Source organism: Lichenostomus cassidix, chromosome 9 (assembly GCF_008360975.1).
Source record: "Lichenostomus cassidix isolate B80296 chromosome 9, HeHo_3.0, whole genome shotgun sequence".
NCBI lineage: Eukaryota > Metazoa > Chordata > Aves > Passeriformes > Meliphagidae > Lichenostomus > Lichenostomus cassidix.
In genome coordinates, this window is record NC_139490.1 from 15629586 (window position 1) to 15655746 (window position 26161).

Below are 26161 nucleotides of genomic sequence, written 5' to 3' on the forward strand. Positions count from 1 at the left end.
TGCAATAGGAGTGGGCTGCAACTGGGGAGGTCACTGCCCCTTGGCACCTGGCTCCCCTTCCCTGGCAGAGCAACTCATTCTTCCTGCTCCTGGGCAACTTGATTCCAAGTCAGTGGGAAATGAAAGAAAATAATGTTCAGAAAGTTTTGATTTCCTAACTTGTTATGTTTTTAATGATATTCTGCCTAGAAATAGGGTTGTTTTGTTTTAACTGAAGAGTTGGGTGTGGAAAATGAGATCGAGCATTTTAGGAGCAACTGGGAGTGGGGGCTAGAGGGAGCAACTTGTAGGTCAGTCGTGTGTGGAAGGTGAATGGATGAAGCTGGTGAACAAGGGTTATTCTGTTTTTCTTAGAAACTTACAGCGATGTAGCTTCACCTTTCGGGAATGTTTCTTTTGGTTTGCATCCTTGTGAGAGAGATTTTTTTAGTGGACCCTAAAATTCCAGAAGAATGTAATAACTCCCTTTTAACAGAACAGTCAGATTCATAGGAAAGTGAGCAAAGTGCATAGAGATGTGTCTGAAGAGAGAAAGGCTGGGAAACAAGAGCCATAAAAGCAATTGGTGGCAGAGGCAAAAATTAAAAAATCAACAGCCTATGACAGTCACCTGAAAAGATAAATGAGTATTATTATTTTTCCTTACTGCATTAACAGTGCCTGTGGAGTCTTAACTTCTCCTTTCACTCATTTTTGCAGCTAGCCAAGAATCTATATGTGAACAGGTAAAGATGGCTTCAAGAGAAACAGGTTTTCACAGTAACCTAGAGCAGCACTACCTCTTCAGTTACTTTTGGATCCTTGCAGTTGCCTTCCTGGGATGCCATTTCAGCAACAGAACATTACCAAAATACGCGTTTTGATTATCTCCCGGCCCTTACTGATCTGCTCTGCCAGGTTCAGCAGAGACACTGTGAGAACTAATTGTCTCAAGCACTTTATGCCTTATAAGATTACCCTGTGCTAAATTAATCTTTCAACCACTTACTGTGGCAGATAAAAGTTAGGAACTTTGATCCTTATCTGTTCTATTATACTCCTTTCCCTTCTTTTATAAAATAATCATGTTGTCTCCAAGAGAATGGATATGGATATATTTATATATTCTGAGATGTGTGATTAGAATAGGGGGATGGTCAAAGGGTATTGCAGAGACTTGGGTGTATGAAATTTAGCATTTGGACATGCCTGCTAGAAAAGCAACCTCAATTTTGTTCTTGTTTATTGAAGCTGAATATCTTGTATAGGGAGACAGTGATGTAGTGTGGTAGCTGTACGTATTTAAACAGGGAATTAAATGTTTTGGTTTGAGCCCGTGTACAATTAGTTATGAAGTCTGAATTCTCAGTCACTCATGGTCATGGCAGGGGGAGTATTTAAATAGAAAAAGTAAGGGTATATTTTTCTCTTTGTTGTGCTGGTGTGCACAGTTATGCACCTCACAGAGAAGCACAGTACTTCAGAGCTTAGGAACTCAAAGAGCAAGAAAACAATTCCAAGATGTGGTCTGGCATGATGCAAACTAACTTTAAAAATTGTTTTCAAAACATGCTGAAAGTATTAGTTATTGCCTGTTATTTCTGCTGGGCAAAGGACATGAATCTATATATAGAATTTGAAAACACTTCTGGGGCATTTACTGAATCCCCTTGATAACCAGATAAGAACAACCAGATTTTATTTTATCTGCAAAATCAGGTATTTTTAAAGAGAATGTTCCCAAGATGAATAGAGCACATTTAAATATACTGTCTTTCCACAAGCTGTGGCTAGGACATGGGATGAACTGAATGAAACTGTTAAGGGAAGTTGATTGGACATTAGGAAAAGGTTTTTCACTGAGAGGGTGGTCAGTCATTGGAACAGGCTCCCCAGGGAAGTGGTCAGGACACCAAGTCTGTCAGAGTTCAAGGAGTGTTTGGACAATGCCTTAGTCATATGGTTTAGTTTTGAGTAGTCCTGTGAGGAGCAGGGATTTGGCCTTGGTTATCCCTATGAGTACCTTCCAATTCAAGAAATTCTATGATTAGAGGACTATCTCCTGCTTTTACCCTCAAATCCACGTTCCCTGGTGCAACACAATGCAAATCAGATGGTGGCTATTCTCTGTCAAGAGATCATTCCACTTACGTGTGCATATCAGCGTAACGCCTGCCAGGAGAAAGATGGGGCAGAGCAAATAAAAGTTATTATTTAATATTAATAACCTTACCTATGTGAAAAAGGAGTACATATATTCTGTGGACAAACATGCATTCCCCTGCTTGGGAAGGGACAGGGAGAGAAGCTTAAGAGCTATCCTCCTGCCACAGGACCTTTTAGCCATGGATGTATGGTGATGGTGCCCTCTTGTCACAAAAGCATACCTTGTCACTAATGACAGCCACAACACCTGATCTTAATATGCCTTTGGGCTGCAATTCTGTCCCACAGCTCCATGGTGTGGGCTGGGGCAGTGATTTCCTGCCCTACTTGTTGGAGGATAGAAATACACTTGGTTGGTACTAATCTTTATCTCAAGGTATGTATAATAGATTTATTTTCAATACAAATATCTGGTTTTGTCATGATGAGCTATGGTGTGAAGTGGAGGAAAGAATGAAGTGATGATATTTTTATAGCATGGATTGTCTTTTTTTCCTCACTCCTGACCAACTTGATTTTGCTCTTGTATTAGAAATTGTCAGCTGGTGTTTGGCAAACACCCTTAAACAATTCCGTGTTTTATCATGTTTTCTATAGGTTAATATGCAAGGATGGCTGGTGCTGCAGATGGCTGTCCTTTCTGGATTCCCCATGTGTTTCAACTGTTTTAACTTGCACCTCTCAAATAATTGTATGACCATGATCTGCCCAGCCACAAATTCTGTAGCGCAGATGCACTAGAAAAGCCTCCGACTTATTTATTGTGCGTTTGGACCTACACAAATCCAAACAAAAGTATAATTTGCTATTTAATTTTAACCTTAACAGTAAGTGTGAGCACTGCTGTGGCGCTTTCACCTCTGGCCAGCTCAGCAGGGATCAGCCTGCTCGGGTACGGCAGTGCCAGCGCAGGGCTATTAGAGCCCCGCTGCCCTCCACGGCTGTCCAGGGTCACCCATCGTAGCTGGCACCAGGGAAAACCAGAAGCACCCGCAAACCTCCACCCCGCCCCAAGAAGGCACAGCCCGCAACACGGCCGGGCCGGGCGAGCGCTGTCCCGCAGAGGGCAGCATTGAGCAGCGGATGTGGCCGCAGCGCTCCCGCACTTGTTCCCGGGGCCCAGGGCAGAGTTGCGGGCGCGGCACGTCCAGCCCCGGCACGGCCGCTCCCGCCGCACCCTCAGTTCAATTCAGCACCGAGCGTCTCGGGGAGACGCGGGACCCGCGGGGGAGCGCTGCTGGGCTCGGCCTCGCCCGCCATGGAGGCAGCGCCGTGCCGAGCGGCCCCCCTCCCGCCAGGGCCCTGTTGGGGACCGGCCGTGCTGGCAGCGCCGGGGCCGCGTGTGAGCCCGAGGAACGGAACGAGCCCCGGGCGGGGCGGGCGCGGCCCCGCAGCCGCAGCGGCCCCCGCTCCGCACCCCTCGCAGCGAGGCCGGCGGCCAGGGCTGCGGGTAGGCAGGAGCAGCTCCCCGCCCGGCCGGGCCCGGGAGCCGCCACACTGCAGAGGCCGCCGGCGGCGGGTATAAATAACACGGCGCTGAATGGCGTCTACGCCTCTTTACTACGCGCCGCGCCCCAGCCCGGCCGGGCGCCGCCGCCGCCGTGACGGACGGGCGGCGGCACCAATGGGGGCGCGGCGGCGGCGGCCCCGCGGCCGCGCTGAATGAGGGCAGGGCGGAGGGCGGAGCGGCGGCGCTGGCCGGGAGCCCGGCGGCGGCTCCGGGGATGGTCCACGCACTGGCGCCGTCACGTGTTGTTCTCCTTGGAGTGAGCCTGAGCCGCGGCGGCGGGCGGAGGGGGCTGGACTGGCGAGCGCGGCCCCCACCGCCTGTTTTGGTGCGGGGCGCCGGGAAACTCCGAGGAGAAGCCGGCGGAGAAGGAGCCGCCGCGGCGGTGCCCGCTCCCCCGGCGGGCTGGGGCACGGGAGGGGGCCGCGCCGCCGGCCGCTGAGGCGCTGCCGCCTGGAATGAAGAGGAGGAGGAAGAGAGGATGTTCCTTCGGCACTCGGGCTTGCCTCCCCTCCCGCCGCTGCCGGGCTGCGCCGCGTGTGGAAATGGCACTTTCTCTGCCTAACGAGATGGGACTGAATGGGGTCGCCAGCCTCCTCCGCACGCACGAGCGGGAGCAGCAGCCTTGGCGCTGATATTTGGGGAAGGGGGGTTGTGTTGTGAGCGGCATTTCTTTTTTAATTTGTTTTCTCCTTTTTTTTTTGTTGGGGGGGGCGAGAGAGGGTAAAGCAGCGTGTATTTTTGGGTGCAAACCCCGGACTTTGCAAAACAATCTCCGCCCCCGAGAGGATATTCAATCTGCAACAGAGATCGCTGTTTGCGGAGGCAAACTTGAGCCAGGGAAGAGGAGCTGGGAACGGAGGAAAAGGACCCCCGCCCCGCTCCCGGCCCCGCCGGAGCCCGACCCCTGCAAGGGAAGATGCGTTTCTTATTCCCGGCGGCTGCTTTTGGGACGAGACTTTCGTCTGGACTGATCGGGACTTGACTTTTTAAGGACGAGCTTACCTATCTAAGCGCGATTTGGGCATAAACAGCAACACAAACTCTGATTTGGTGCTGGAAGCTGCCTCTGCCACTGAACAGCTGCTCTCACCCTGCTTCTGTCCCTCCTCCCCCGTCCCGTTCTCAAAAGAGGATCCTGAGCTATTTTGCTTTTTTTTTTTTTTCTTTTTAATTGTTGCATGAATTTTATTTTAGGTGGTTGCCTTTCCCGGCTGGCTTGGCTGTTTTGGGGTCTTGCAGACTGCGAGCTGCAGTAACAGCTCCACCACCTCTCGTCATGGCCAGCCCTACGGATAATAACGAGGGCTTCTTCTCAGATGTCAGAAAGGTGGGTTACTTGCGCAAACCCAAGAGCATGCATAAACGATTTTTCGTGCTGAGGGCAGCCAGTGAGTCTGGACCCGCCCGGCTGGAGTATTATGAGAATGAGAAGAAATGGAGACACAAGTCAGGGGCCCCCAAGCGCTCCATCCCCCTAGAAAGCTGCTTCAACATCAACAAACGGGCTGACTCCAAGAACAAGCACCTGGTGGCCCTCTACACCAAGGACGAGCACTTTGCCATTGCAGCTGACAGCGAGCCTGAACAGGAGAGCTGGTACCAAGCGCTGCTGCAGTTGCACAACAGGGCCAAGGGCCACCACCACCTCCATCACCATCACCACCACCATCACAGCGATGTGACCTTTGGAGGTAGCAGTACAGGACTGGGGGAAGCAGGTGAGGACAGCTATGGTGAGGTAGCTCCTGGTCCAGCTTTTAAGGAAGTTTGGCAAGTAATTCTGAAGCCTAAGGGCCTAGGCCAGACAAAGAACCTGATTGGCATCTACCGCCTGTGCCTGACTAACAAGACCATCAGCTTTGTAAAACTGAATTCAGATGCGGCTGCTGTGGTGCTGCAGCTGCTCAATATCCGCCGCTGTGGTCACTCTGAGAACTTCTTCTTCATTGAGGTGGGACGCTCAGCTGTCACTGGACCTGGTGAGTTCTGGATGCAAGTGGATGACTCAGTGGTGGCGCAGAACATGCATGAAACTATCCTGGAGGCCATGCGAGCCATGAGTGAGGAATTCCGGCCCCGCAGCAAGAGCCAGTCCTCCTCAAACTGTTCCAACCCCATCTCTGTGCCCCTTCGCAGCAGGCATCACGTCAGCAACCCTCCACCGAGCCAAGTGGGACTCAGTCGGCGGTCCAGGACTGAGAGTGTCACAGCCACTTCTCCTGCTGGTGGTGGAGGTACAGGTGGCAAACCCAGCTCTTTCCGGGTTCGAGCATCGAGTGATGGGGAAGGCACAATGTCAAGACCCGCCTCTGTGGATGGTAGCCCAGTTAGTCCCAGTGCTAACCGGACTCACTCGCATAGACACCGTGGCAACTCCAGGCTCCATCCTCCACTCAACCACAGCCGGTCCATCCCAATGCCTTCCTCACGCTGCTCTCCTTCAGCCACCAGTCCAGTCAGCCTGTCATCCAGCAGCACGAGTGGCCATGGCTCCACCTCAGACTGCCTGTTTCCACGAAGGTCTAGTGCTTCAGTTTCTGGCTCCCCTAGTGATGGTGGATTTATTTCTTCTGATGAGTATGGTTCTAGCCCGTGTGACTTTCGCAGCTCTTTTCGCAGTGTAACCCCTGATTCATTGGGACACACCCCGCCTGCCCGGGGTGATGAAGACCTCAACTACATCTGCATGGGGGGGAAGGCCACCTCCTCTTGCTGCAGCCTGGCAGCACCCAATGGCCACTTCATCCCACGCACCTGCCACCCTCAGCAGCAGTCCCGCTATCCTAGTACACCCTGCTGTCCTCGAGGTGGTAGTGAGGAGATTGCCGACTTGGAGAAGGCATTCAGGAAGCGGACACACTCTGCAGGCACTTCGCCCACCATCTCCCACCAGAAGACACCCTCACAGTCTTCGGTGGCCTCCATTGAGGAGTACACAGAGATGTTGCCTTCTTACCCCTGTGGCAGCACCAGGCTGCCCTCCTACCGCCACTCAGCCTTTGTGCCCACTCACTCCTACCCAGAGGAGTGCTTGGAGATGCACCACATGGACAGCGGCCATCATCGGACCAACTCCGCCCCGCACACGGATGATGGCTACATGCCCATGTCACCTGGTGTAGCCCCTGTGCCCAGTGGTGGGGGGCCCCCCAAGGGTGGTGACTATATGCCCATGAGTCCTAAGAGTGTGTCAGCCCCACAGCAGATCATCAACCCTGGCAGGGGTGGCCGCCACCCTCCAGCCACAGTGGACTCCAACGGCTACATGATGATGTCCCCCAGTGGCAGCTACTCCCCCGACAGCAGCTCAGCGGGCTATGGCAAGATCTGGACAAATGGTGCCGGCCACCACCCAAAACTCTCAGTGGAGAGCAACGAAGGGAAGCTCCCTTGCGGCGGCAGCGACTATATCAACATGTCCCCAGCCAGCGGCTCCACCACCAGCACCCCGCCCGACTGCTACTTTGGGGCTGCGGGGCAGCCGGGGGTCGAGGAGGCGGCCACCGCAGCGCACCACAAACCCATCTACTCCTACTTCTCGTTGCCACGCTCCTTCAAGCACGTGCACCGGCGGGGTGGCGGCAGGCCGGCGGGGGCAGCCGAGGAGGGCAGCCCTCAGCCCCGCATCGCGCTCGGCTCCAGCCGCCTCCTTTACGCGGCCGAGGACTCGTCGTCCTCCACCAGCAGCGACAGCCTGGGTGGCGGCGGTGGTCCCGAGGGTGGCCCCCCGCCTCAAGCGCAGCCCCCGCGCAAGGTGGACACGGCCGTGCAGACCAAGGGCCGCCTGGCACGCCCCACGCGGCTGTCGCTGGGGGGCCCCAAGGCCAGCACCCTGCCGCGGGCCCGGGAGCAGCCCCCGGTGCTGCTGCCTCCGGAGCCCAAGAGCCCCGGCGAGTACGTGAACATCGAGTTCATCGCCGGCGACAAGCCGCCTTTCCCCTCGGCTGCCCTGAGCATGGCGCTGCCGCCGCCGGGCAGCGAGGCCGCCGAGGAGTACATGAACATGGAGCCGGGCCCGCCGCGGGCCCCCTGCCCTCCCGGTTTCGCCACCGCGCGGGCGGCCCGGCCCGGCCGGGACTACGTGGCGATGCAGCGGGGGGGCGCCGCGGCCGGCGGGGGCTCCTGCTCGGACTGCGTAGACAGCCCGTCCCCCGGCTCGCCCGCCCGCCTGCTTAGCTACGCCGAGGTGCGGGGGGGCCGCGCCGGCCCCGAAAAGCCCCCGCCGGTGGCCGCCACCGCGGCGTCCCCGGAGCTGCCGCGGCCGCCGGCCGAGCTGTCGGCGGCGCCGCCGCGCTCCTCCTCCCTGTTAGGCGGCCTGGGCGCGGGCAGCGCCTTCACCCGCGTCAGCCTCAGCCCCGGCCGCAACCAGAGTGCCAAGGTGATCCGCGCCGACCCGCAGGGCGGCCGGCGGCGGCACAGCTCCGAGACCTTCTCCTCCACGCCGAGCGCGGCCCGCGGAGCGGCGAGCGGGCTCGGGGCGCCCTTCCCGTGCGGCGGCGCGGGGGGCGCCGAGGAGGTGAAGAGGCACAGCTCGGCCTCCTTCGAGAACGTGTGGCTGCGGCCCGGCGCGGGGGAGGCGGCTGCCCGCAGGGAGCCGGGGGCCGCCCCCGCCCTGGAGAACGGGCTCAACTACATCGACCTGGACTTGGTGAGGGACTGCGGCCACCGCCGCCACCACCACCCACACGCCCCCGCCGAGGCGAAGCAGCCGCTGCCGCCGAAGCCCCTGGGCCAGCAGCGCGGGAGCGGCCACTGCGGCGAGGACCTGAGCGCGTACGCCAGCATTAGCTTCCAGAAGCGGGAGGAGATGTAGGAGCCGGGCGCCCGCCGGGGAAGGTGAGCCGGGACGGGGCGGGACGGGGCGCGGCTCCCCTCGGGGAGTGGAGCGGCCACGGGGAGGGGGCTGGAGCGGGGATCGAAGCTGCTCGTGGCCGTGCCTTCCCGCAGGCTGGGGGCGGGCGGCATCGTCTCCCCGGGCAGCCACTGGTGGGGTTGGTTTCATTGAGCTTTTTGGCCTCACTGCAGCATGTTTTAGTGGCAGAAGCGTCCGGGATCTCAGCATCCCGAAGGGTGTCCAGCCGCTGGCCCGCACCTGCAGGAGCTGGGGAGTGCTTCCAAAACAGGGTTGGACGCTCCCGTGCAGCAGGGGATACGATACTGTGCTTACCGTCTTGCCACGCTTTTTTACTTTACAGAATTAGAAGTGCTTCAGAAGTGTGTGGGAGAGGAGTGTGAAAGCGAGTTACCTCTAGTATTGGGCTGGAAACAGGAAACTCCCAGTGTAATCCAGGTTTGGTCAGTAATCATCATGTTTGTGGCCAAGGGTAGAGCAGTGAACCGTGCCAACACGTGCGCGGCTAACGGCATCTACCTCATCGGGCTGTGACCAGGGTTAGTTCAGTTTTGTTGAAAGGTGCTTTGAGTTTGAAAACGGGCTTCAAAGCCTTTAGAGCAGTGTGTGTATCACTTGTGTTTCAATGGATACTGTGTATCCATACTGTCCCACATTGACCATAGTGATACAAAAAGCACAGGAAAGGAGGCTTATGAACTGTGGGTTTAGCATTGACTGATGTGCTCTGTTTCTTTCTTGAAGCTTTTAATTTTTAATTCGGGAAGAATTTCTGCCAGGCTGTTGCACGTTGGCTACAGAACATGTAAGATGAGTAGGAGCCTTGTTGGAAGCAGTGTGATGTTTCTGTTGAGTGGGAACTTCATAGTAGTACATAACAAGGTGTCTTGTTTAGAGCTCACAAAGTACAGTGCACCTGTGTAAGTCCTTTTATGAAAGGTGAAGAGTGTTTGGTTTTGATGCAGACAAGTACTGGCAGATAGTTATCGAGTAAATTTTGTCACTCGACTTTAGCAGTTTCCTACATACCTGTGCAGTAGCAATCATAGTAGTTTAAGCAGTTACTGTGAATATATGCAATGACATTAGGGGTGAATCTCATACTGTTCACATCATAAGTCTAATAACCTTAGTATTTGTGTTGCCTGTTTGCCACACTCAAGAGAACACGGAGGACTGATGTTGTGTGATGCCTGGGATCATATGTTTTTAAACGTTTTGCATCCTTATAACCCGAACAAAATCAAAACAGTCTTTTCACATTTGCTACTTGGCACTTGCCGCTGTTGTCCATTAGAGCAAAGCAATGTTAAGTGTTAGTCTTATGTGATATATAAATACCAGGTTAATTTGAATGTTCGAGGTAAGACTTAAGATCAGTGCAAATATTGCTGGTCTGGTTCAAGTGGTAACTGGCAGGAAATGGTAATTTTTGTGGCTATCTGACAGGACTGTCCTGTCACCCATACATTATTTGTGACCAAACGTACACAAATTTACACAGCCACACCTTTTCTCAGTTCTGGCATGTGCTTGCAAGGGCCCCATTTTTGCAGATGGCTCTTGTTACCTTGGGAATCCATATCTGCTTAGGACAGCATTGGTGTTGTGAATTCTTCAGGAAGGGATTTTTGTCAGAGGATGCAACATATTGTGCAGTTAAGTCACTTTGCTGGGAGCATCACTGTTCCCTCCCACCTGTGTGGTACTCAGATTGGGGAGTAAGTGTGAGAGAAGATCCTTGGTCAGTGTGTGGGTAAATATGAATGTAGGAAGGGTATGAGAAGGCAGGTCTGGTGGGGAGTAGTGTCATAACTGTTTGCTTACACAGGTTTTTTCCAAATGCACTGCTTTCCTTTTGCTCTGGACAACTTGTTTAATTGAACTGTGTGTCATCTTTAACGTAAAAGCTGTAGCAATGCTCTCTATGATGGTGTGATTGTTCCATTCAGTGAAAAATTAGGATGCGGAAGACCCGATATAAGAACTGGCTGAAAAACACAATGCAGATGTTTTTAAGGGCAGCATTGTGAAAAGTAGTGTGTAATAGAGTACTTGCTGTTTGAAGTTGGTTCTTATTTCCCAAAATTAGGATTGGATTGAGGAAGCACAGCTTCTTCTGGGAGGCAAGGGAAGAATCAGGTTGTAATTATATGGGGAGTTTGAGCCATGGCTGTTCCCTCTCCCTTCCCGCTATAAAGCTTTTTTGGTTGCTTGTAGCTTTCTCAACCCTTGGCACTCTTATTTCCCAGGCTAGATTTCTTGCCATCAGCTGAAACTTTCCTTGCAAAATTCAGCCCAACTAGCTCATCTCTTGAGTGGGCTAAGGAAAGAAACCCAACAATATTTCGTTCCTACTAAACCATTTTTACAGCTATTTGTTGACACATGCTTGTACTTTTTTTGCTTTGGAGGTAAAACTTAGATTTGGCAGGAGAATTGGCCCATGGAGTTTGTACCTTGTGCCATTCCTAAGAAAAACTGCCTGGAGCTGAGTGATTTACAGGACTGCTTGCACATGCCTGAAAAGGTTGTTGAGCACCTTCAGCCAAACGGTTCACCTGAAAACTCCACATGCAGTAAGGGTGCTCCAGATCCCCAGAGCTTTGTCTGCCTTTCCCAGCGAGCAGCAGAGCGGGCTGTGCCTCCTTGGCTGGCTTCCCCTGTGCTCCTGCTGACAGCTGAGGCTGCTCAGGCTGCAGCTGAGAGTGGGAAGGTTGCAGTTGTGGTTTCTCCTGTTGGTGTCTGAGCAAGTGAAAGGTGAAGGAAAAGCTACTTGGTGAGTTTGCAGGTACAGTGGAGAGGAGAAAACATCTGGAGCTGGGAAGAAGCGAAAGGTGAAGCTGCAGGTATCAGAGCAAGGGCTGGGGAAGGCTGCACTGAGTACTCTTTCTTTACTCTCCATCTCTTTCATGGGTTATTATTTACACCTCTGATCTCAGAAATTACAAAGGGACTGCACATGCTTTTTTTTTTTTTTTTTTTTTTTTTTTTTTTTTTTTAGTTTTCTACCCCATCCCAAAGGCCAAAGCTATCTGGATAATGCTTGTTTTATCCATTCTGGAATTTTGTGTTGTTGCAGTCCACAAGACAATGACTCCAAATGGGTAAAATGATTGTTGCTGCTAGCTAGCTAACGCCTTGTCCTTTTCCCTGCTCCCCTGTCCTTCCCTGCCAGCTGCCTCCAAGTTGTTCAGGTGTTAGATTCTGAAGTATTTTTAATCTCTTTGAACTGTAATTATTTCTTCTAACATTAAGGATACTGGCTGAAATAATCATGTTGTTTCCCAAATTTAATTGAAAAACATTTCTCTCTCACCCACAGCATTCCTCTGCACTCTCTAATCCCATTGCCTTTCCTGTCATATATTCTTGGCTGTTTCCAAACAGCTGGCTCTGCGCTAGCTCTCTTCTTTTTTTGCTGTTAGAAGTGCAGTAGTTCAGTGCAGTTCAGTATGCTCTCCTGCCCAAACTCTTACTTCTGCTTTAGAGAACTGGGTACTGTTGTGTGTGTCTAGCCTAGCTGGTGACTCTTTGGTGCTTGGATGCTCTGATGAGTGGACTTTTATGCTGTAGCTGGAAGGCCACGTTGCTGCAGTTGCCAAGTTGTGCTGGGAAACACCAGCCCGTGACGTGGAAAAATTGAGGGGAGAGAGCAGTGTAGCCCTGAGGCATTTTCCTTCTGCTTAGAGGTTTGCATGCACAGATGTGGTGGGCTGGCCCTGGCTAGACACCAGGTGCCCACCAGAGCCACTCTATCACTCTCCTCCTCAGCTGGATAGGGGAGAAAAAAAATAAAACAAAATGCTCATAAGTTGATATAAGGGTAGGGAGAGATCAGTCATCAGTAACTATCATGGGCAAAACAAACTCAAGTTGGGCAAATTAGTTTCATTTATTACCAATCAAATCAGAGCACGATAATAAGAAATAAAACCAAAATCTTAAAACGCTTTTCCTCCACCCCTCCCTTCTTCCTAGGCTTAGCTTTACTCCCCATTTCTCCACCTCCTCCCCACAGCAACACAGGGGTATGAGAAAGGGGGTTTGGCCAGTTCATTGCATGTTGTCTCTGCTGCTCCTTCCTCTGCAGAGTGGTTTCCTATATCCACGATGGTCTCAGATGTCCTCACTCCTCTCTTTGGCTGCCGTTGTGCAGGATTTTTTTCCTGTTCCTAAATACATCATCCCAGAGCTGCTGCTGCTGTCAGTGATGGGCTTGGCCTTGGCCAGCAGCAGGTCCATCTTGGAGCTGGCTGGCACTGACTCTGTCACACATGGGCAAAGCTTTTAGCAGCTTCTCAGGGGAACCAGCCCTGTAGCCCCACACTAACCAAAACCCTGCACACAAACCCAAGACAACAGGTGAGCAGATGCTGTGGGTATGCTGTGGATCCTGCTTTTGGGCTTGCTGTGAGAATGCTTCTCAGATGAGCAGGGGTTTTGAAGGTGAACTGCTGATAGCTTGTGTTCTGAGTATATAGTCAAAAAATATTCCAAAAAGGAAACCATTAAAAGTTGGCTCTGGAGAAACAGGAAATGCTGTAGTAGGATAGCAGAATGAATCCAGGTATCTTGCTTTGATCTCCAAAACTTCAAAGCTTCATTTCCATTTTGTTGATGACTCTGAGAACTCTTGAATGTAAGTGCTAATAACACCAAATGGAATGTGTGTAGTGTGAGCAAGTGGTAACTTGGCTTACTCGAGCTTTGATGGTGACTGTTTTACCCACTGCATGGGTGGTTTGGGGTTTTTTGATGATGTAAGAAAATGGAAAACAGTACAATGGGAATGCAGCACAAGGGGATCTATAGGGTTGTTAGACCTTTTGCCTGTTTCCAGTTAAAGAAAAACTTTTCTAACGGTAGAACTAAACTTTTGTGTGGTTCTCATGAATATACACATGATGGCAAACAGAAAATTACTGGTGTTGTTCTTGTACTATATACCTGGATTTTGGTTTTGTTGGGGCATTGATTAATTTTTTAATTGAATTCTTTAATAGTTTTCAATAGCTGTGTTACTTTTCTCAAGTTAGAAACTTAAGGTGGAACAACAGAAACACAGCAAATCATAAAATCATAGGATATCCTGAGTTGGAAAGGACCCACAAGGGCACCAAAACAAGTTAAATTAGTTTTCTAGGGGCAGGTTGTTTCCAGAACTGAAGAACAGAAGTTTCTGTAGTTTTGGGTCAGCACCAAGGTAAACACCAGCATGTTATGAAAGCTTTCCATGCTTTGTGGGTATTACTGTAGACAAAACAGTGCATTTCTTACTGTATGCACACACCAGTTTTTCGCCATACCTAATTATTTGCCAAAATTCACCCTGTGTCTCCACATACTTGCATATTTGCAGTTCTTCTGTTTAACAAGACCACAAGCTTATAATGAATAGGTTTAGGTGCTTCTCTTTTGTTTTCTTAGCTTAAAAATTGAAAAGGAATGATTTATAAACAAATTCATATAATTATGAGGTACTACTTGGACTTCTTTAGCACATGGTTTTCACATTTAGCTAATGTTTAAACTGGGTTTGGAATGTGGTTTAAATTTGAAAATGAAACAGGACATTGCAGGGTGAGGGTGATGCTGATTTTTAATAGCAACTGTAGGGAGATTGTAAATTTCCTTAGATAACACTTGTAAATAGAGAATTACAGCTCTTAAATAAAATGCAGCAAGCAGCTGTGGAGTGGGAATGTTAGTTGACCAATATCTTCAGTATGTTGAATTGTTTCAGGAATACTTCATAGCAGCTAAAATTTTTATATTCATTAGGACTATAAAATTTTCATGACTTTATAATTACATGAGTGTAAATACTAGAAATAAAGGTACTTGAGTATTCTTTTGAACAAGTAACTGTATAATAGCTTGTTTGTGAAGAAAGTGGGGTGTTTTTTCCAGTTTATTGAAGCTCTGAAAGTGGATCTGTTCAGTACTGATTATTGTGTGAATAAAGTCACATAAGCTTTTAAAAATAACTTTGGTGTCCAGTGATATGGAAGAGAAATATATATTATTTTCCAAAATTAATTTGATTTTAGGTTTAACCTCTGTGCCAAGTTTCAATGAAAACTAATTATTGTGTTTGATAGACAGTTATGAAATACAGTATTCTTAAGTGATGAGAGGAAAAAGGAGGGGAGAGCTGTTCATGGGACCTGTGCTGTGACTAGAAGAGAATCTGGGGGTTGCTGACACAAGAAAATAGGGAACTTGAGGTACAGCTGGGGAGCACTTGCAGAAACTGGTATGGGAAAGAGATGGAAAGGAGACAGAAATTACTTGGGGATGCAGAAACTATGGCATGAGGATGTAGACAGAGAGAACTGCAAGGAGTTTGTGATCTGAAGGGAACTGGGATGGTGATGTTTGAAAGTTTGAGGATGAGTATAGAGAAGGTGAAGAGCCTTCTCTATATATACACAGAGAGTTTGTTCTAGAGGTGCTCATTTTGCATGGTACTGCAGTTTTCTGAAGGTGTTTTCACTTCTGTATTTTTCTTTTTATCTTTATTATGGGGATGGACAGTCTGCTTAGGAAGCACATATGTTCCTTACTGGTCATTGGATTTTTTTTTTTTTTGTAGTATTTGGATATTCTGCTGACCTTAACAGGATGATTTGCTTAGTAAGGCAAACAGAATTTACCTCCAACTCTTCTTTCCTGAATTCTTTGTCTTGTAGTATCCCTGTCACAACCACAGCAGTAAACCACAGGTAGAAATCTGAATTAAGTACAAGATAAATAAGAATGAGTGAATTTTAACATTGAAACCCTTTGATTTTATAAAATGTGTACAATAAAAGGAGCACTATATTCACACAAGATTTTTTGACAGCAGCATTTTCTTCTTTACACTCTACTACTTGTACAGTTATAAATTTGATTAAAAATGGGGTTCATTAGTTTAATAATTTATCTTATGGATTAGTTAGTATAGATTCTCTTTTTTTTTAAAATGACAAAGCTATTGTGGCTTGTTACAGCAGATCTTGTGATTTTTATTTTGTGGTAAGAGCTGCAAAACAAAAAATACATTAATGCTAATAAATATATCTGAATTCCCAACTTGTCAGAATGCTAAAAGCTGGCTTTAGGTCTTCTGTACATGCTGTGATGTATTAGAGTACCTACTCATAAAAGTGAACAGCATTATTCTATTTTTATGTAATTCAGGGTCTTTGATAAATGGTGATTGTGGTGATTATTATTTTGACTACATGAAATAGAGATAGTAAAGGAGAGATGTTGGTAACTTAAAAAAAAAAAAAAGATTCACAAGTTTAACAGCTTTACTCTCCACTTACAGAAATGATGGGAAATTTAACAAAATCCAAGGTTTGAACAGATAAAAGAGATTTAAATAAGCCTGGCACTCTTAACTAACTAAAAGATGTCTTGATATATGTCTCTCTGATCATGTTTGACATATCTAGGTCATGTTCTCTGAAGACTATTATTAGAGATTTAACCTTGGGTAATTGCAAAGTGTATTTTCTTGAGAGTAATTTTTGATCACGTAGATGAGACAGTGAAAGTTTGTGTGTGTTCAAGTGCTTGTAATAATTTGGGAGTCTAGTTAGAAGATCTGGTGTCAGCCACCTGAGCTGGAAGGTGAAATGTACTGTTCCATGGTGTATCACAGAATATTTACCTGTGTACATTTTGTCAACTGTTGTAAAATTCTAATTTTTTTGGAAGCTGGGAATGTGGAAGAAATGACCTGTTAAAATTTCAAATAAGATACACTTCAGGAGGACGTTGGGCACTTTACAGCTAGTGGAGCTGTTGAAGTGTACTTGCACATTTGAACTCTCTGATGGTATGTGTTATACAATGGAGGAAGGTAGAGTTTGGCAACATCTACTGCTTTAATTGCCTGTGTGTCTTCTTCTGCCTCAGCCCACCCCCTCCAGTCTGTGTAGGTTGGACATTTTTAACCCACTAAGGCACCTAAGGATTGCACATGGTTTCTTTGAAATACAGAATCTGTGTGAATAGAAAAAAGGGAATTACCTAGCACCCTCGGTTCCTGTGTACTTTCAGCAGTCTGGCTTTCAGTGTGGTGCACAAATATTCGTTAAGACATAACTATGGGGTAAGAACTCCATAAGCTGGATTTGCCAGTCAGTAAAATACTTAACTAGTCTGTGCACAGGAGCTTTCCTTCAGTGGCACAGTTCCCTGAAGGAATAAAAAGCTTGAAGCTGGAGTGGAGGAGACCAAGCCAGTCTGATTGTATGGGTTCCTTCTGCCCTTGCTTCACTCAACTGTAGAATTAAAACCAAACCAAAACAAACCCTCCCATCATCCTCCTCACAAGATACTGCATGTCTGTACATCACCAGTAATCATGTAAATGCTCTGCCCAGAGTTGTGCATCTTGACTGAGAGAGTAAAAGAACCTCAGGAAGTGTACATAGGAGGTAGAAGGCTTTGTTTCTCCTCTTGCAGCACATCCCAGCTGGTGTCTTCTGTTTATCAGTTTGTAAGTGACTGGAAAGGAGTGGAAGGGAGGTGGAAAGCTTGAAACACTGTGGCTGAAGCTGTGAGTTGTTTCAGGTCTGACCTGAGCTTCCCTTGCCCTGTGTGAGAGATACAAAGACACCTCAAGTGACAGCTGATGTGTGTCAGTGAGGGAATCTTTTAGATTAAAACACTGGATGGTAATTAATCTTCAGCAAGCTGGCCTTCATTTTGAAGAGAAGATTGCCGTGTTAGAAAAGAGAATTTTAACCCCTTGAGAGCAGAAAACATGTGGCAAGAGGAGATGTTTTGGCTTGAGAGACAAACTCGGGGCTGGGAAGCCTTCTGTGTGTGCTGCAGGGGAGTGCTGGTGTCTGTGTGAGTGACACTTAGGCGCTTGGCTAAAGTACCTTGAAAATTGCTAGAGCAATGGTCTTCCAGTAATTCCCAGCCTGGTTTGGTGGTTCCTGTGCAAGTGATTGACAAGGTGTTTGGGAGTCACTGTCAGCTGTGATGCTAGAGCCTTCACATAGGTATTAAAATAGGAGAAATACAGAAGCTCTTCTCTTTCCTGGAGAAGGTACAGGTGCAACAGAATGTCCTTTGCTGTGCCTGCAATGTCATAGGGCTGGTAAAATCTGCAGCCTTCCCTGCATGGTACAATGTGCTTTTTTGTGGTACTTGTTCTCTGTGTTGATACCCAGAGAAATAGAGATTGGGTACTTCGCTGTAACAATGGTGGCTGTTCCACTTCTAACTCATGCAGGTGCCATAGGTAAGTGATGGTGGCGTTGGTTGAGTGGTCTCTGAAAAATGGGATTAATTTTCATTTCCTTAGAAAAGTTTGTGCTGTTGTAATTATGGATTCCTCTCCTGCAATTCCTGATCACAATTTCTGAATTACTTGTTACTTCAAAATAGCAAATGTGGTATTTATGGAGCAGAATGTTATATAATAATAAGGCCATAAACTAACATGTTGTTAACTCAGTTGAGGCTAAGACAATATCATCTTAATTCTTTTTCTACTTTGGGATTTATCCACAAAAATTTTCCTTTTACAGTACAGGTGTATTTCCTTGAAAGGCCCAACAGCAGGTAGCTCAGCTGCATAGTCCTTGAAAGAGGTAGGATGGCTCAGCTTGCCACAGGTTTCAAAATTACTCTTAGATGTCAGTAAGGTAATGCATTCCTTGTTTTGATGGGAATGAAGATCTGAATCATGACTGCATGAAGGGAAAAATGAGCAATACTCAGCTTTTTGCAGTGGTGGTAAATTCAAACTGAGCCATTCTCATTTGGGGAAAGTGAAAGCAACTAATTGAAATCTTGAGTAGGACAAAAATATATTTTAATCGGATGTAAACTGCTTTGTTAAAATTGAGAAAATTGCCTCTCTTTAACCTGCTACAGTTACCCTGTTTCTCTTTTTGACTTCTTGCAAAGCATGGACACACTGTACCATCCCTCATGCTTTGCTATGTTACAGTATTTTTAGCATTTGGTCCACTTTGTATCAACTAAACTACAAAATAATAATAAAAAAAAGTTTATCTTTTTTGAAAAAAGGGAAATGCAGGAGTACTAAGTAGTTAATTGCTTGCTTGCATCCATAAAACAAAATACAGGTAAGGACATCTTAGCTTAGGTGTACTGAAAACTATAGCAAACAAAGGAAACTTTTTACCTTCTGTGTGCTGTTCAGGAATCCTAAAAAGCAGGCTGGCTGGCACATCTCGGGATCCTGCAGGAGCTTTGGGCAGATGTAACCAGCTTGCCTTACTGCAAAGGGGGGTTTCACCTTGGCTGCCTTCAGCCCCATCTGCCTGCTCCACTGTTTCTGTGTGCTGGTTCCATACCAGTAAATGCTAACTATAGTTAGGCTGGCCTATTATTTAGTAACTGTTTATATTTCCTCATTTTACACTAATGGCATTCAGATTTCTGAGAAACAGCAAAATAAAATGCATAAAGAGGAATTTAGTTTGTTTAGGAAGCTGTATGTTGAAAACTGTAAATATTTTTCCTTGTTGAAAGTTAATATTTGTTCTAGTGTCAGTATTTTGGAAATAATCTTGTATTTTGTTGACTTTATCATCATCTTGTGAACATGATGCATAATGTTCTTGAATGCCTTGGATATCTTGATATGGGTGGATAGTCATGTGTGATTTACATCTATCTTACCAGCCTGAGATCAAAACAGAGGCAGATGAAACTAAATAGAAGAGCAGTGATGGAAGCCAACTAGCTCCGAATCATCCCTTGTCCTTTTCCAGCTGCTGTGCACACTTCCTCCTCCCGCAGCTGCTTCTTGGGAGCAGAAGTTAAAGAACGGCTGCACTGTGTATGAACACTGTACTTTAAACATGTAAACTGTGAACTTTACTCTTCAGTGGATTAACATAGCTGGTCAATTCATATGCAAGACAGACTCGAATCCTTTAAACAATTTAAGAGTTCTTAAAAGTGAGACGAAACTCTCAAATGTATTTAGTTCTTTTCTGTATGAAACTTCTTTCTCTAGAAGGCTCTGATAGAAGGGAAAAGCCCTTCTGAAGGTGTGCAGGCATGTAGCTAGGGCATGTTTTTTCAGGCCTTTGAACTAGGTTAGGAATGTGTCTCAAGATGGAAGAATGAATAGTTACTTGGTGCCTTTAGCCTCCGGGCTTGAAACTCGCAAGAGGAATGTTATTGTGTCTTCAAAGCCTGTTTCACACAAGCCTTTGTTGAGCAGGAACTTGGAGAGTCTTTGTATTATCATGCACACAACAAAAAGAGCCAGCCACCCAATTTGATCTAATTGGGCGGCAGTGGTGAGATGTTGCTTCAGTAGGAAGGCTCTGGAAAATGGGGTGCATATTTTTAATTGGGAAATACCCTTTAGAGTGAAGGGGTTGCCTACACAGACATTTACCAGCTTGCTAAAACTCTATAATTATACTGATGAAATTCCCCATATGCACATCCCCTCTTTTCCCTCTTCCCTATGTAGTGCTTTCCCAGGAAGAGAGCAAATATTTACATTTCTTTTAAATTCTGTTTTGACCCTGAGGTGGTGGTAGCACATCCCTGGAGAAGGCAAGCTGAGGTTGAGAAAGTGGGGTGGTTCAGGTTGAAGTAATTTGTCTTGCTTTCTCAAATATAAAACCTGTATTCAAGTCTAAATGTGCTGTAATATACTAATACTACCTAAATTAAGACAGAACTTTCAATTAACGTAACTACCAAGTGTTTAGAGGAAATAAACCCATTGCTCTAGTGAACACGAGTGGGATTTGAAGTGCTAAAACCTCATTTTTGAGAACAGCAGCTGCTTCAGTAGATACCCAGAGAAATTTATTTTCATTTTAGTGTGAGTAGGCTAATGTTTATTCAAAACTGAATCAGATCAACACAAAGGACAGGAAAACAGCTTTCCATTCTTAACTTTTTTAGTAAAAAAACCCAAAGAACTCTACAAAATCAGAAATTTTTAATTCCATTAGAGTAAAATTCACTCAACTTCACCTTTCAAAAAGATGAGGCTTAAAAAAATTGTCTTTAAATGCAACATTTATTTTGGTGAGTACCTTCCTTATGTGTTCAGGGATTTTGTTAGTTTTCATTGTGTTTTTCATTCAAACAGACCTTGAAAAGTCATAATATAGAATTTAACCAGCTACTTAATAGTGACCTGTGTTGGTCATTAATTTCATGTCAAGAATCTGCATAAATATACACTAATGGTATTGTCTAACTAGAGACTATATTAAATGCTAAATTAAAAGGTTATATTGCAGATCATCATGATTTAGTGGTTATTGGTATTTGAGAATGACCATTAAGAACATAAAAAAAAGTTTCCTCATTTGCTAATCTAAATTTGATTATTTTAATCACTTTAATTTGAATTAATCCACCGTGAAGCTAAGTGTCAGTATGTACATGATAATTAAATGTATTTGAACTGATACAATCATGCAGAAATGAAGTATAGGCTCAGAAAAGACCTGGGTACAGCATGTTGCCTGAGCCAGAGGAGCAGGAGCAGACAATACATGAAATGATAGGAAGTTGGGTGAGGGAGAGGAGAGGGCAAAACCACAAGTACAGAGCAGTGGTGTTTAAATGTATTGGAGGATAGGAGTGACAGGCAGGCTGTGTAAATTGGCCAGCTCCTGGTTCTTCTGTAAGAGAAGTTTCACAAGGTTAGAGGAGGGAAAGTTGTGTAGGAAGGGGTACAGGGGCTGAGTGAGCAGAAAGAGAAATTGGAATAATGCCGGGAAGCTCAGATTTCAGCTGAAGTAATTGGGCTTTAATGGCTTGAATGATTCATAATCTCTTAGCTTGATAGGCTGTTATAAAATTTTAAACATAGGTATGAGTGAAGCCTTGTGCTGATAACATTGTGGGATTGCAGCAGTGGAAAGTGTTGATGTGCCAAGAATTGTTAGCAAAAATTCCTCTAACATATAACGTGTTCATAAGTTTTGTGTAGGCACATCTTGGAGGAAGGTTTGAATGATCCTTCTGCATGAATGGGCTATGAATTATTTTTCACCTTGGTGGGGAATGAGAGCAATCTCCAAGTGATGTAAATTGCTGTACCTACTTGCGGTTGGTGGGATTGGAGCAGCATACCTCAATTTACAATGTGTCCCTTTAACAGTTTTTCTTTCTTTTTTTTTTGGAAGCTATTACTACACTGTTCTCTTCGAATTAAAAGTGAATCTCCATTAATTTTAATTAGCTATAGTAATGAGTTAGCTCTAAAGGGCTACAAAATTATCTGCAATTCAATGTCTAATTTATCTTCTACCTTGGTTATTTCATCTTTTCCAGAACTTTTTCTCCTGAAGATTGGTGAGATGTTTGATGAGTCTTGATTCAAGCTTGTTTACTTCGATGTTTCTTAGAGTAGCTCATCAGCTTTTATTCCTTTATCAAATAACTCCTGTGATGTTAATCATGGATTTGGGTCACATTTCAGCATTTGTATTTGGGCTGAAGGAACAGGTAAAAGCAAAAGACTATTAGCAGGATTGCTTTATGCATAGAAAAAAAGAGGGCTACAGAACATGTTATGGCAGCTTTTGCATTACAGGACTCCTGTTACTTGTAGGACTTTGCAATCTGTGTTTTTAACTGATGTACTCTTGTAGTAGCTTCTTACTATTCTTCACTGTAACTTTTTGAAAGGTTTTGCTTCACTTTTATGAAGTCAAGAGTGATACAAATTGCTATCTGGAATCTCTTTCCCTGGCATTATCTCCATAGCTTTATCTTATACTTGCAGCTTTTACCATTGTTGCAACTTTCTCTGCTCTGATTCTTTAGGCTCAGTTCATGCAGGTACATCTGACAGAATTAAGGCCAGGGAAAGCTGCCATAAATCCGGGCAATCACTGCATTTCAGAAGCAGAATGTAGGACACAAGTTTACCATAAGCTTAAAGTAATGGAAGGCCACCCTGTTGTTTCTGTTTCCTTGACCATGTATTCCTATGGAGAGTTGTTTTTGGCATCACCTGGGGAGCACTTGGAAATGTATTTAGGAGAGAATCCGGAAGCATTTCTCTAGACAGTAGCTAGCTCCTACTTTGGTTAAAACCAACTGTGAAACCTCATCTGCTATATTCTTTCAGGCAGCAAATCTTCAAGTAGAATACCTTATGTGATTAGTGCCTTACACTGCCCTTGAAACCACAGTTGTCTTGGCCTACAGTACTGCTGCTTCTTCCTGGGTTCTCCTTTGCCAGCTGGAAAAGCTGTGTCTGAGATTGCCTGCAGGGCTGCTGTGAAGCTGTGCCTTTAGTGAGGTGTGATCCTGACCAGCTGCAGCACCAGTCCCTGAGCCCAGGGAGCCTTTGCGGGTGTGCTGCGTTAGAATCTGAGACGGTTTATCGAAGGTTTGCTTCTTGACTCACCCTGGATGTGCTGCTTTGAAGTGGGAGTGCTGTATAAGTGTATTTATGCTGTTAGAAAAAAACCCACTTCTCAATTATGGCTTGTTTTGATTCAGGTGAGGAAAGAGTTGTCTGTATCTGAGAAGAGACATCTTTCACTGGCAAACCTGTGATTGCTGCTTTAGGATTCATGCTAGTTTAGCTGTCTGTGTTAGTTGTTTTCTCAAACAAACATTTTCTACCAAAACCCAAATCCCCACTGACAAGTTAGTTAGCCTCTCTAGTTTAGATGAGGTCATATATATGTGGAAAATATTTTCAGGTGAAAAGGAAAAATATATGTAATGGCTTCAGACAGCCATCTTCCAGACCTTCTGGTATAGTAACTTGAGATGTCAGATGAGAAACAGGCAGGGTTCCCTTTTTTCTGCCCCCAGTTCTCGGTCAAATTTAGTGATTATAGGAGGAGTCAGTAAGTAACTGACTGTGATAGAAGGAAACATCAGTTTCCCTAAAACATTTCCTACTGGTCTCACAGCAATTCAGATGAGTCTGTGGAAGAAAATTTTTGTTCTTTTATTAAAAAATCTCTTGGATGTTTGTCCCCAGTGGTGTATTACAAAACTGGATGTCTGTTGTCCGGCAGATTGCATGATTATAAAAACAAAACTTTCTTTTAACTATTTGTTGAACTTCTGGCATTAGGATCTACATTAGGAAGTAACCTCTTAAAGACAGCTCTGCCTTTCTGCTGCCCTGTGCAATGTTTCCAGATGTATTTGGGTACAGTTGGAGCATTAAAGTGCTCTAAGAGCTACTACAGTCATCTGTAGCTTGGCTTTGGTTTCTTCCTTTGCTTCAGTTTTCTGTAGCTTTCTGTGTTAAGCCTTATTTATTAAGAAGTGTTACTGCATTCTGCTTATTTTTTCAAACTACTGTGTCATTTATTTGGCAGGAGAGGAGGAAGGTTAAAGTTCCTCCTTACCTCCTCCCCTTCTCTCCAGTGAAATTTTTGATTGTTCTGTTTAAAGAGTCATTTTCTCTACAGCTGAAGTTAATTTAGTGGCTAATCCAAGCAGTGAGTATTTTCTGAGTGAGGAAGTGAGACAACTTTAATTCTTTCCCCTCTTTTCAAATACAAAGGTGTGTCTTGGGCATTTAAAAAAAATCATGGAAGAGAACAGTGCCTGTTGGAGGTATTTTATCATTTAGCAATTGCTAACAAAACATCCATTGACTTCACTGGAGTGAAGTTTCCTCAGAGTAGAGGGGGCGTAGGCAGCGTTTCCAGTGCTGTAGTGCTGCTGCATGTTTGGAAATGCTCTTTTCCAAGGGTTCTTTATCAGTATGTAAAAGCTGATAGTGAATGCTGTTGAACTCTTAGTTGTTCTAATTCTTTCTTTCCTGCGGAATCGTATGTGTGCATTAGAGTGAGTTGTGTGCTTTAGGCTGTTGAAGCCAATCTGGTCAAGAACACTGTTTTCCAGAGAAAAGGGGTAATCAAAAATTTGAAATGAAAATCACTTGTGAAATATTTTGGACGTGTTTGTCATAAGTTTGTAAAATCTGTTTCATATACTTGTTTGCTGAACATAGGGTGTTCTGATTTGGCTGAATAATACCAAGTTATTGTGTTGCAGTGTCCTCACACACAAGGCTTTGATTAAGCATGAAAAGGATATTAAAGGCTGGCCTACATACAAAGTTTCACAGAGAAATAAAAAGTGTGAATTAAGAAAGTTAGTATTTTAATACAAGTGTTTCAATACCATGCATAGTAGTAGTTCATCTGGACACATACAAGCAATGGCATAGAGTGAAAGATTCACTTTGACCTTTGGGGAAGACACAGACACATTTCATAGCAGATCAGGGTTGTTTTGGGTTTTTTTTATGACTGGGTATAATTTTAACCAGGCTAAGTTCAGTGACTTTGTTTGCTCATGTGGACCACAGGTATGCACAGCTATTCAAGGTTCAGTCATCAGCTCAAGTTCCATTTGACTAAAGCAGATTTCCCTCCTTCCTGTGAACCCCTTATGGCTTTGGTTGCAGGGTATGACAGTATATTCCTCTGTTCAATGGGGTTGCTGGGTTGAAGTTGCTGTCTGATTTGGGCCTCCTCTTCCTAGGAAGAAGAAGGGGTTACTGGGGCAGGTGTGGTTACAGCCATGTCTCTGAACAGCCTCTGGACAAGGGAGAGTTTGTGCTCTGTCAGTTCAGAGCATGAATGGGACTTGTACACGAGAGAAGCTTTGGGCATGCTTGGACACCCTCCTTTCACTGCTACTTTTTACACTGTCATTTTGAAGAAAGATTCTTACTCCAGCTCCTATGCTGACACCTCCTTTGCCTGAGTACAGGCATTCCTGTAGCTTGGCCAGGCAGCTACCTCAGGGACCTAATCCAGGCTAAAAGTGACCTGGCTTAGGGAGGGCAGAAATCAGTATTCAGATTGATTTAATCATATTGCCACAGACCCTGGTGCCTGGGCAAAGGAGGGGATGATGTGTGTAGTGAGGCAGTGTAAAGTCAGTGAGAACTCTTAAGGCAACAGCAAGACAGGCTTGTACAGGCTTCAAGTAGACATGAAACAGTGATCATCATCTCTTTGCAACATTTTCATTCATTTTCCAGAGCGCGTATTTCATTGGGCCAGGACAGTAATGATGGTGTGAAGCAGAAGGGGCTTGTTTTTTTTCCTGCATTAGGATCATAAAAACTTTCTAAGTCTAATGGCTGGAAGTGAGCCTTGTGCACAAAGGTTCTTTTGTTTTGTTTTTGTATAAACCTATTTGATGTTAAGCAGCCAAGTCTCATCCTTTATGGTTAGACTAATGCGTTTTTTAGAAGCTACTGGGCTTCTTGTTTAGCTTTCAGCCCCTGCTCCAGAAGGCTGCATCTCCTTACATGGTCTTGTCTCACACCTGCTAAGTCAGGGATACCAATCCGGCACTGAACACCTCTGGTCAGAAATCTGAATTTTTACCTAGGGGTGCTAATTACTGCAGTGTTTTTTCTGTCCTTTAGCTATGGAGAGTTTTCTGGGTTTTTTTAAAAGAAGAGTTCCAGTTCACAATATAAATGGGAGTGATTATGCTGAATTACGTAGAGAGGTGAGTGGTTTGTTGTTGCTTTGGTTTGTTTACTCTTGAACAGCTTTGCCGGAAGGCTTTCTGTCTGCTCTCTCCATGCTTATGGACCCATATGAGCTCTTGGTCCTTGGGAGATGTGACACTGTGAACTCTGTAGCAGTTAGGCAGGAGAAGAAACACAATGATTGAGGCTT

The 26161-nt window shown here is 45.8% G+C and overlaps 1 protein-coding gene across 1 annotated transcript in view; it reads left to right on the forward strand.

Annotated features, from left to right (window-relative positions):
- The first annotated feature begins 3861 nt into the window (after window positions 1-3861).
- IRS1 (insulin receptor substrate 1) overlaps window positions 3862-26161 on the forward strand; it is a 48117-nt gene continuing 25817 nt past the window's right edge. The window contains exon 1 of the mRNA XM_085069615.1: window positions 3862-8491. Within this exon, the coding sequence (XP_084925741.1) occupies window positions 4932-8468 (3537 nt within the window). The 5' untranslated portion in view covers window positions 3862-4931 and the 3' untranslated portion in view covers window positions 8469-8491. The remainder of the gene's footprint in view (window positions 8492-26161) is intronic.